This window comes from Crotalus tigris, unplaced genomic scaffold (genome assembly GCF_016545835.1).
Source record: "Crotalus tigris isolate CLP2741 ecotype Arizona unplaced genomic scaffold, ASM1654583v1 scf7180000018544.1747854, whole genome shotgun sequence".
Lineage (NCBI taxonomy): Eukaryota > Metazoa > Chordata > Lepidosauria > Squamata > Viperidae > Crotalus > Crotalus tigris.
In genome coordinates this window covers 359,317-371,715 of record NW_024097068.1, presented here as the reverse complement: position 1 = coordinate 371,715, position 12,399 = coordinate 359,317, and the positions used below count along the sequence as shown (strand labels likewise).

The 12,399-nt window shown below is 35.8% G+C and overlaps 1 protein-coding gene across 3 annotated transcripts in view; it reads left to right on the top strand.

Moving 5' to 3' along the window:
• Positions 1-12,399, top strand: part of LOC120312790 (collagen alpha-1(XVIII) chain-like) — a 37,059-nt gene that overhangs the window by 18,544 nt on the left and 6,116 nt on the right. For all 3 annotated transcript variants that reach the window (XM_039353982.1, XM_039353981.1, XM_039353980.1), the window contains 8 exons: positions 784-822; positions 1,282-1,353; positions 2,798-2,839; positions 7,243-7,270; positions 8,729-8,781; positions 9,792-9,926; positions 10,277-10,339; positions 11,465-11,536. In XM_039353982.1, the coding sequence (XP_039209916.1) occupies positions 784-822; positions 1,282-1,353; positions 2,798-2,839; positions 7,243-7,270; positions 8,729-8,781; positions 9,792-9,926; positions 10,277-10,339; positions 11,465-11,536 (504 nt within the window). The remainder of the gene's footprint in view (positions 1-783; positions 823-1,281; positions 1,354-2,797; positions 2,840-7,242; positions 7,271-8,728; positions 8,782-9,791; positions 9,927-10,276; positions 10,340-11,464; positions 11,537-12,399) is intronic.

The window sequence follows — 12,399 nt, the reverse complement described above, 5'->3', positions numbered from 1 at the left end:
TTACAAAAACCAAAACCAGGACATAATGTAGGCAAACAGATATTGTTGCACATATAACAACTTAGCAAACTGCATTAAATTCTCCAAGAGTTCTTTTACATAGACATCTTAAGGCTACACTCTCCTACTTAGAAACAGTTAGCATGTTTTTGCTCTTTATGCTTCTCTCAATTCAAGTGGCATTCTTCTAATTATATAGTGGATTTAATTCTCTTTGGTTGCCCACAGATACCCATTTCAAGAAAAATCTCTATACAGGTAGTCCTGACTCCAAAATTTCCATTGCTAAGCAAGACAGCTGTTAAGTGAGCTTTGCCCCATTTTCTTGCCACAATTGTTAAGTGAATCACTGCCATCGTTAAGTTAGTAACACAGTTGTTAAATAAATTTGTCTTCCATATTGCTGATGCTTGTCAGAAGGTCGTAAAAAGAATCACTGGACCGCAGCTCAATGCAACCATTATAAATACATATCAGTTGCCAAGTATCCATATTCTGATCATGTGACCATGGGGTTGCCACAATTGTTGTGTGTTAATGGACATAAGTCACTTTTTAAGTGCTACTGTAACTCTGAATGGTCACTAAATGAATGGTTGTAAGTTGAGGACTACCTATATATTTGTAATTTAGAATGTTTTCCATCAATATTAATAAATAAATTGAGGAATGTATAAAATAAATTAAGGAATGTATAGTTTAAGTGAATATAGTGTAGATGGATGCAATATGTCAGTACAGATGATTAGTCAGTTTACTTCTTTTTATCTCTATCTCTTCCAGAAATTCAAAGAAGACCTAGAGATGTATGGTCCCAACCACGTAAGTCATATCCAATTTATCATTACTTGCGAAGTTTCAGTTTGGTCCCATAAAAAATATGTGTTGTTTTTTTGTCTTTGGGAAGTCTTCAATCCCATCCCAGCTTTTTCCTCAAAGAAAATTCCTTGTCTGAATGAATTGTGCATACTTTCATACTGTATAGGCAGCATGCTTCTACAATTTACATTGTGGTAGAACAGTGTTTCCGAACTTGACAATTTTAAGGCATGAGGACTTCAACTCCCAGAATTCCACAGCCAGCAACGCTGGCTGTGGAATTCTGGGAGTTGAAGTCCACATGCCTTAAAATTGTCAAGTTTGGGAAACACTGTGGTAGAATATTAGTGTTTATGGATCTGCCTCATAAAACATTCACACACATAGGAATAACTTGCAGGAAATTATCTATCTGCAAAGCTTAATTTGAAAATATGCAAATAATACTGTTATCTCTTCTAGGGACCTCCAGGCCTCCCAGGAAAGCCTGGCCCTCCAGGCCCTCCTGGACCACCCGGTGTACTTTATATAAATGTGAGTGAACTCTTCTATTTAATTCTGCCAACACTCAGTTATTCTGTCTTTTCCTTTTTGATGGATTTTTCAGGATATGTTGCAGGATTAGATTGCAAACACAGGATATTTGACAGCTTATAAAATTCTATGAATTAAGAAGGATCCTTACTCCACCCCCACTGCCTTGTGATTTACAGAATCTTCTAGTGCCATAGAATCTCCGTTACCAATGAGGCAATAAAAGTTTGACTCATTACTATTATGTTGTGTTACTAACTCATAATGTTATATGACGGCAGAAAATGCTGTAACTCAATATGGCAGTGTTTCTGAATTTTACAACGGGTGGACTTCAGCTCCCTGAATTCCCCAGCCAGCATGCTGAAGCATTGAAATACACATATCTTAAAGTTGCTGAGGCTGAGAAACGCTCTACTGTGGGGATCCTTTCTCAAGGCAGAACAATTACACATCAAGGTCTTACCATCTGATCCCACTCATTGTATGCCATAGTATTAGGGGCAGAGGGGAAGTCAAGCATTTTATGGAAAGGAATCAGTGGAACGATTTGCCTCCAGAAGTTACAGGTGCTCCAACATTGGAGCTTTTAAAGAAGAGACTGGGCAACGATTTGTCTGATATGGTATAGGGCACGGGTGACATCATGTGACATGTCATGACATATTGTGACATTTTTTGCATTGTTGGAGCTGGGATGAGCGTGGCTTCTGTATGATGCAACTGGCCCGCGGGCCAACAGTTTGACACCCCGGTATAGGATTTCCTGCTTGAGCAGAGGACTGAACTAGAAGACCTCCAAGATCCCTTCTAATTCTATTATTTTCTTTTCTGAAAACTAGAAATCCAGCTTTTTAGGTATTCTGCATAAATGTTATGCATAATTTTTACCATTGGTTGCTGTTAAGGAACACTGGTCTTTTTTGAAACTGGAGACAATTATGGCACATAAGTAATGCATAAGGAAGAAGAAATACCCCCTTCCTTGCCTGCTTTTAGCTCTTTTACATCTGTTTTCATTTGCTATGGAATCAATATTTATTATTGTTTGGGGATCAAGTGGTACCATCCATAGGAGGAGACTAGTCCCATGAAAGATGAATAATAGGAGTAGCCAAAAGCTTTTGTGCTTTTGAGGATTTCAACCTGCATATGATGGGATTGATCTTTATGAGTAGAACAAAATAATAGTTTATCATTCCCTTTAAGTGGTAGATAATATTTAAAATGCGAAAGAAATTTTCATTTGTTGCTCAGACCATATTAGACTGACTAAACTCATATCAGCTCAAAACCAAAGTTGAAATGAAATAGGAAATTAATTAATACTTTAGGAAATGGGAATGTCTTTCTTGTTCAAAGAAGGAAATTGGAGGGGGGGGAGCAAAAACCTTTTTCCTCTTTATCTATATGGTTTATAATAAGAGAATTTGTATCCTTCCAGAGAGTGTACCCAGTCCGACCCAGGCCACATTGCAAGCAACCGGTGAGTTGACTAAGTCATAAGATTGTCTCTTTATAGTCACATCATGCAAAGGCAGGTACTCTATAGTTCCCCCATCACATTGTTTATTTAAAAAGCCCTGTGCTATTTGAAAGACAACCAATAAGAAGGTGCTCTGCACAGAATTCTTATGCAAAAGCAATTGATACAGAGGTGGCAGCTTTGACAGGGCATTGAGATGCTTTTAGATGGATGTCTAGTCCTACCTAGTCAAAAGATAGTGAGCAGTTCTTCCATGTATCCCTCCTTTTAATCCAGGGGTAGTCAACCTTGGCTCTTTTATGACTTGTGGACTTCAACTCCCAGAATTCCTGAGCCAGCTTAGGTTTATGCAACTTAGCTTTAGCTGTCTCAGGAATTCTGGGAGTTGAAGTCCATGAGTCATAAAAAAGCCAAGGTTGACTAGCCCTGTTTTAATCCCTCCTTTATCCCTTTCTGTGGTTATCTCTTGGACCATTCTATACACAATATAACTCTTAACTTGAAGTTATCCTAAGGTCATGTCAGCTGATGATTCTCTTCTGCCAAGTCTATGTTTTACCAATTCGAGCAAGAAGCTACTTGGGAGGATGGAGAAAAGTTTAGCATAAAACAAAATATGGTAATTAGGCCTTCCTATTGTTGTGCCAAACCAATTGGCTGCCCAACAATCCTGCTGTCAGAACTCTCATACCATTTCTCAGTTGACTTTTACAATAATTGCAGTACTTGGAATTATGACTGGCATGGTATGGCCTGAGCTTTTCCTTGCTGTCCAGGATTCCTTCAAGGTAGAACAGGCATTTACATAAAATATATCTTTAAACTCTGTTTTGCAAGTGTAACAAAGTTACAACAGCCGAGACTTCCGGTGGATTTTGCGTGCGTGATGGCGGCTACTTTGTAGCCGTCCTCCTGGGTAAGTGTAAGAACCGCTATGAACAGCAGATATCAGCTGTTCAGCGGTTCAAAATCCCCCTCCCGGGCAAAGGGGGGGGGTAGAGAGTGTCTGAATAGTGGTAGAGCCTCTTTCGCACCCCCCAAGTTTTTTTTTTTGGGGGGGTGAAAGGAGTGCTCCCACGGAGTTCAGACTTGTCTCCGCTTCCCAGCTGTTTTTGTCCTCAGGGACAAAACGAGCCGCCGCAAACACCTCCGTGCTTAAAGAGAACTGGTGAGTTTTTTTTTTTTAAATGGACAGAGCTGAGTAGAGGATTTAGTTTTTGCTTTCTTTGACTTATTTGGATTTTAAGTTTTAAGATTTGTTTCTATTTTTATTCTCTCTTTTTATTTTTTTTCTTTGTTGAAAGGGAAAGTAAAATGGCGATCGGCAAACTCCTCGGTGTTTTTTTTTCTGGAAGTTAGAATGCTGACCGGCAGGCTTTTTGGTGTTTTTCTTTCTTTCCTTTCCCTTTCTCTTTTTATTTCCTTATGATTGGAATGGTTGTTTTTGGTATCTCTAAGTATTTTTTTTGGAACGGACTTTTTTTATTTAATTATTTTTTTTTTTCCCCTTCTCCCTTTTTTTTTCCTTTGAACTCCCTTTTTTTTTTTATTGTAATGACCCTTTTTTGAAGGACTTTTTTTCTGTTTAATTTTTTGTAATTTTTAAGAAGGAGTAAAACTTTTTTTTAATTCTTTTTCTCTTCCTTTTTTTCCCTTTTTTCTTTTTATTATAATGACCTTCTTTGGAGGGAGTTATATTTTTGAAGGAATTTTTATAATTGCTTAAGAAGGACTAAAGGTTTTTCTTTAAGATGGCTCCAAAGCGTCCAGGGATTTCTACAGTTTCTAAATCAACAGTTTCACCCTCTTCTGGGGGTCAGCTAATAACTATGAAGGACTTGCAAGACATGATGGGAGATGTTATAATTCAAATTAGGGCAGAAATGAAAAAGATTTTAGAGGAAAACAATAAGATCTTGAGACAAGATTTTGTTTTGGCTTTAGAAGGTGTTGCTTCTGTTCTTGAAAAGGTGAACTCCCATGTGGAAGAGGTAGCTGAAAAAGTGGACATAATGGAGGGGAAAATTGAAAGTATGGAAAAAGAAATGGAAAATGAGATTCTTATGCTTCAATATGGACAAATGGAATATGCCTTAAGAATTAGAGGCCTGGGAGAGTCTTTGCAAGGAGATCTGAAGGAGATGGTTGCAAAGGACTTTGCATTGATTTTGAATAAAGAAAAAGAGGGAATACTTAATGAAATTGAAAAATTATTTAGGGTTAACTCTGTGGTGGCAGCACAGAAGAATCTGCCAAGAGATGTGGTAATTTACTTTGGTAAAAGATCTTTACGCAATGAAATTGTGCAAGCCTATTATAAGAAGAGATTTCAAATTGCTTCACAAGATGTTATAATTTTTAAAGAGATCCCATCTAAAATTTTAAGAAGAAGAAAGGAGTTTGCTTTTTTAGCAAATGAACTTAAAAAGAGAAAAATTTCATTTAGATGGGATGTTCCGATTGGAATGGTGGTGAATTACCTGGGGACATGTTATAGACTTAATACTGTTTCTCAAGCAAAAGATTTTTATACTTCGGTCCTGGGGGTATGTGCATCGCCATCAATTAAGTTTAAAGCTTTGGAAGAAAAGAATGTAGAATCACAGTTTGAAGAGCCTATATTTATGAAAACTGGAGAATCTTTGTGTGAGAGGCCTCAACAAGTCCAGGTTGAGGAGCAGAAGACAACTTGTGCAGTATATAATCCCAAAGAAAAGCAGCAACAGAAGAAGGTTAAGGAAGTTTCATATTTAGTGGTTTCTGAATCTCTGGGAGATGTTAGACCTACAAAGTCTTTGGAGCAATCTTTAAGGGTGGAATTGTTGCCTGAAATGGAAACTGGGAAATCTCAGTCTGAGGGGCATCAACAAGAGAGGAACGGGCAGAGGATAACTTGTACAACTTACAATTGTAAAGATCAATACAAGGAGGAATTTAAGGAACCCTTATTGGCTTCGGAGTCGATGGGAGATTCAGGAATTTTGGAGCAGTCTCCTAAGGCAGAACTTGCAGCATTTCTTACGAGTTTGATACAAGAATGGAGAAGGGAAATGGAAGAATGGAAGAATGGAGAATGGAAAAAACTGGAATGTGAATAATTAATAATACTAATATAATTGAGATTGATAAGGATGTAGTTTTTTACGGATGGAATTAGTTATTGGTGAAGATTGAAATGTTTAATGTGTTTATTAACTTTGTTGTTTTAAGTTTTGAACCTTTAATGATAATATTGTTTAAATTTGTGTTTTGAAGGGATTATAATTTGCTTATTTTAGTGAGTGGATTCTAATATTTTAAATTTTAAAAATTTGTGGTTTTGGAGGGAGTTTATATAGAGTGATGATTGTATTTAGATTTGTTTAGGATTTAAAAGTGTTTTTAGTTTTTAAATATTATTATTAATATTTTTAAGACAAAATAATTTGTTTAATTAAATGTGCTTAGATTTGTTTAGGACTTATAGGTTTTTTAAGTTTTTGTTTTTTGTTTTTTTTTTTTTTTTTTTCTTTTTGGATAGGAGAGAAGATTATGAAGATTGAAGGAAATATGTACTTACTTTAAGTTCTTTAAGAGTATTTAGCTTTAATGGTATAACAAAGATTTGTATGTTTATTTTTTCGTTTTAGGATAAAGAAAGAGGGAGAAATTAGATTTTATATTATAGATATAGATATTCAAAGAAAGTAATGTTTAAATTTGTGTTTTTGGAGGGAGCTTATATAGAATGATGATTGTATTTAAATTTGTTTAGGTTTTAAAAGTGTTTTAAGTTTTTTTTTTTTTTTTAATTAAGCCTGTACTCAGCTCTGGGAAGTCCAGGGGAGGGTTTGGGAGGTTGGGAAGGGGGGGGGTGAGGTAGGGGGGGGTATGGGAAGGGGATTTGTTTTTGTAAAATGTAAAAATTTTCAATAAAAAAAGTTACAACAGCCAAAATAAATAAGGAATGCTGGTTCTTTGTAAAAAATTAATTCTGCTGATCCTAAATTCCAAGAAGCTACATTCATACAAGGGACAAAATGAGGTTAAATAACCTCTTGCTCAATGGGAAAAAGCAAACTAAAAAGCAAATTAATCAATAGTTCCAACCTGCACTTAAAACTGAAAAAGTATTGTTACAAACTAGTGTGTGTTACTGTGTGTATGTGCGTGAGTGAATGTTTGTGTGTGTGTGTGTGTGTATCTTGACTAATATGTTCAGTTCTTCATTATTGAAAATATACCTCACCTTTCTGTTTATTATAGTAGTTTAGGCAGAACAAATTAACACATTAAAAATAACATATAAAATCAGTATAATAATTATAAAAATTTGGTGAAAGAAAGATGTGTTTATAATCTTTCAAAAAATTAGGAGTATTTCCCCATGACATGGCATCAGTCTCAGTTCTTATTCCTTTCAGGTGAACCAGGATCCATGTTTTGATTCAGGTATTATTTTATTCTTCGTTTTAGTTAAAACAGAAATACACTGAAATGTTTTTTTTTATTGTGCAATACCTTGTAAGAATTCCTTAGTATTTCCTAATCTGTTGTTCACATATCAATCCTGCAATCTGGAGGACTGATCAATTGGATGTTTTCTCTGGCTATGCAACCTACTATAGCTATAGTTCCTAGCTGAATTGTCAAGATTATAGGTAGTCCTTGACTTACTTATTTAGCAACTGTTTGCTTTTATTATGATAGCATTGAAAAAAGTGACTTACAAACAGTCCTCACACTTACGACCATCTCAGTATCCCTGCAGTCATGTGATTGTGATTCAGACACTTGTCAACTGTCACAATTTAAAATGGGCAGTGTCCTGAAATCATGTGACCATTACCTGCAACCTTCCCAACCTTTGTTTCTGATATACAATGTCAATAGGGAAGCCAGAAGGTTATAAGTTACAATCATGTGATGTCTCACTTAATGACTATTGCAATTTGCCTAATGACAACAGCAAATAAGTCATGAAATCAGGTGCAGTCATGTAATGTTTCACTTAACAACTGCACCACTTAGTAATGATTACTCCAGTCTCAACTGAGGTCGTAAGTTGAGGACCATCTGTACAATAGAAAAATAGAAGAACATAGGTACAAAGCAGGGCAACCTGATGTGACTTTGGCAGGGTGTTAAAGAGAAATATTTCTGTCCTTCATCAGAGCATTTGTGAGGAAACCTGAGGTACTTTCTTTCCTTGCATCATCCTCCTCTGTTCTAGCTTGGCATGAATTTAGTGTTTAGGACATGTTTGGCATCTGTAAAATTAGAATCAGAATAGAGCTGGAAGGGACTTTGGAGGTCTTCTAGTCCACTCCCTGCTCAAGCAGGAGAGCCGATACCATTTCAGACAAGTGACTGTCCAGTCTCTTCTTAAAAACCTCCAGTGATAAAGCACTCACAACGTCTGAAGGTAAGTTGTTCCACTGGTTGTTTTCACTGTTAGGAAGTTTCTTCTTAATTCCAGATTGTTGCTGTCTTTGATCAATTTCCAACCATTGTTTCTTGTCCTGCCCTCTGGTGCTTTGGAAAATAAATTGACAACCTCTTCTTTGTGGCAGCCTCTCAAATACTGGAATACTTCTATCATGTCACCCCTATTTCTTCTTTTCTTTAGACTAGCCAACCCAAATCCTGCAATCGTTCTTCATATGTCTTAGTTTTCAGGCCTTTAATCATCTTAGTTGTTCTTCTTTGCACTTTTTCCAAGTACATCTTTTTTGTAATGTGGTGACCAAAACTGGATGCAGTATTCCAAGTGTGGTCTTACTAAGCATTTATAAAGCAGTACTAATACTTCATGTGTAGGAAAGAAACAAATTCCTAGTCTGTATAGAGGAAAATATTTATATTCTGGATGGGAAGGCATATTCATTCAAACTTGCTTTTCTTGCACAGATATAGAGCCCCCTATGAAGGATTCTCCCTACAAAAGCCAGAATGGATATAAGGTTTGTTATTACTACGAGTTTCTCCATTTTTATTTCTCTCCCAAAGTAAGAGCAGGCAAATATTTAAGGCTACAGATTGAACTTTTTTTTAAAAAAAAAAATCTGGCTTCTGAAAGCTATATTGAACTTTGGTTATGATACAAAGATGTCATGGGGGGGCATTCAAAAGTATTTATTACCCATTTATTTTCTCTTGATTTTTTATGCCAGAGGAAAGCTGTAGAAAATAGTTGGCTTAATGCACACATTTTGCTTTTTTAATTATAAAAGTAAATTAGTATTTTTCAAATACTCTTTGTATTATGCATGTAGGACAAATAAATTCAGCATCAGTTTCTGAACTGACATAGACCTATCAGGGCTAATGGTGCTTATCATATATTTTTTCAGTCCATTCTCTTAATACAGTGGTTCTCAACCTGTGGGTCGGGACCCCATTTGGGGTCGAACGACTATTTTTTTCCCCCTTTTCCTTAGCTGTGCTACTCCCTTTTATTCTATTGGCTTTTGAAAGCCAATAGAATAGACTCTCTTGAATAGAGTCTAATTCTATTGGCTTTCAAAAGCCAATAGGAATTGTCCAGGCTGTCTCTGCCCTCTGAGCCCGCCAAAAGTCCCATTCTGCAAATGGTGCTGCACCAGTTGAGTAGTCCTCGACTTACGACCGGTTGGGGGTCGCAGCATTAAAAAGGTTGAGAACCACTGTCTTAATAGATGGGGGCAACTATGTACTATGTTTTGTTAGGAGTGCTTATATTGTTTTCATTACAAAATAATGATTTTCTATCAAAGAAATCTATAGCTGTTCAAGGTAGTAGCTGCTACAATGTTTGCAAGTCAGACAGCTGTTGTAAATTTTAGGAATAGTTTCTAGCACTACTAAACATCAAAACTGATCAGTTAATCCAAAAATGTTTATAAATCTTTCCCACTACTGGCTAAATATGATCCAGTGGTATTTTTTTAATTAAAAGAGAGGTGATACAGTATATTTTCTGCTTTCCTTTCAGCATCCCACCTGGACCTTCAATTCAAAAGAGATGATGTTGAAATCTACTTCCTCCATTCCTGAAGGCAGTTTGGTCTACATCACTGAAGAGGCTGAAGGTTTCTTCAAGACCTCCAAAGGATGGAAAAAAATTCTGGTAGGAGCTATTGTAATAATCCCTTTTATTAGGGTAGAATTTGGTATTGGTTTTAAAAGATTATGGAATTACATTATTGGATTTGCTTTCTTTCCTATTCAGATATCTGGTTAAAATTGTGGATTACAGAAAGCTGAACTAGATAGCTATTTAGGCTAATGTGACTGACTTCTTATATTCCATAATATAAATTGGAAAGCATCGTTTTCATTTTTTCAAGGCAGATTAACTACTGAATTTATCAGTCATTAGATTTTCATGATGAATCTTGGCTTGCTTATTTGAACTATGTGGCAAACCTGCTAAATTTTATACTTGTTTTCCTGTACTGTATGTGTTTCCTTGACTAGATGGAGGATTCTGCACTTCTATTTGCAGCTGATGACCCTTTGGTGCCTATGGAAAATGATCAGGTGAAAATTTTTTCCAGCATTTTATGCCATGTCAGTGCTTGCACAATAGTATTGTTAAATCAGTATTGCATTTAAGGAGTTTACTTTGGTACAACGATGGCAAAAAAAATGGCTTGCAATCTTTGCACAGGGCCATTTAGATGACACTTTTGAGAAGAAAGATTGATAATGGTAAAGGGATGTATGCAAATGTTTACTGTGTGATTTTTGTAGTTATTTTATCTTAAAATATGACTTTGTAAGTAGTCTTGAGGAAACTTTTGTCAGGGTCCACTGACAAAACCAAAACCTAAGAAATATGTTTTCAAAATATATTTGCATAGTTAATTTGTGATGGCAACATTTCATGAAGTATTACAAAATAATCCTGAATATTCTAACTCCTTGGATTAAAAAGTTGAGGAACACACACACAAAAATCAGTGAACATCCTCTTGTTTCCTTGTTTGATAACTGCACATGTGGAAGGTATCTATAAACTCTGTTTTATTTTCCTGGAATAATTTCATTTCCTATTTATAATATGGTAAATCTGACCAAAATGATGACAAATTTCTAATACTAACTCCTGCAACAGCCTTTTTAACATAAAGGCTCAGTAAGGTTTCCCATTACAACCTACAATCTTTTTTCATATGTGGAATATTGAATGGCATGCCAAAGAAATGCTGCAAATAATAGACAATTATTAAAAGCATGTGTGCTATTAAAATTAGTGTGATTTTCTATTTAAACTGAGCAGGTATAAATTAAAGGAGAGCTATCCAGTGACAGAAGTTCTTTCTACTATCAATCTCATTGGGTGCTGGGATTATTAATCCTGCTGCATCAGCATTTTCTTTCCCAAACAGAAAATAAATCAATTATTTTGATTCATTCTGATTGTCATTCAATGTAGTAGTGAGTATCCTATAGAAAAGTGATAGTAAAGTGAGACAGACTAAACAAAGTGATCTGTTAGTGATTTATTGTCATTGCTTTTTCTGACAACTGCAGTAGACAGTGAAAAAATTAAGGGCTGGCTTGATTGGGTGGGTTTTGTGTTAGCATCTTATTATAAAGAATTGATCAAAAGATCTATAAATCTTCCATATACAGAGTAATATAATAATCCTTTTCTCTTAGGTTCAGCTTGATGAAATAAACATAACAGTTCTGACAATTGCACCAACTAGTGTCCCCCAGAGGATTCCTTCAGTAAGTTCAGCAAGACAAATCATTGGCACAATCTTATAAAAAAAAATCCTCATATCCCTTCTGGGACAAACAGAATACAATTTAAATTGGTTTTTGCTATATGACAACCAAAAACTTCCAAAACAAGCAATCCTAGCCCATTCAGAAAAGCAGAAACTGCTTTGAAATGTTTTCAACTCAGTGCCCTTTAGAAGTATTAAGAATATACACCCACCCCCACATTTCTAGATAGAGGTTAACTACAAAATTTTAGAAATTGCAGTATATATTTGGGGGCTTTCATTTTGGATAAAGTTTATGTAGCCCAATTGTCTTCATTGCCCTTCCTAACAGGCTGGAATCAATGAAGTCAAGGGAGTTAAATGTTTATTATATTTGATAGGCAATTCATCTAAATTCATATTCATATCTAAATCAGGGGTCTTCAAACTAGGCCCTTTTATGACTTGTGGACTTCAACTCCCAGAATTTCTCAGGCATGCTGGCTGAGGAATTCTGGGAGTTGAAGTCCACAAGTCATAAAAGAGCCAAGTTTGAAGACCCCTGATCTAAATGAAGAATGGATAAATATATTTGTATATCATTCATATTTATCTTTAGAGCTATAGTTTTGGTTGTTGTTGTTTTTCTAAAAAGCAAGTCATTGAATGTAGTAGCATGGAAAATATAGACCCACATGGATTTCATTTAATTCAAGAGTGTCAAACTGCCAGCCCGCAGGCCAAATGCATCATAGCAAAAACGTGCCCACCCCACTGCCAGCAATGGCAAAAAAAAGTCGCAATATGTCGCGACACATCACATGACACCCCTGATTTAACTGTAAAGATTTCCCAAGAATACTTGGGAACAATAGCTTTAAT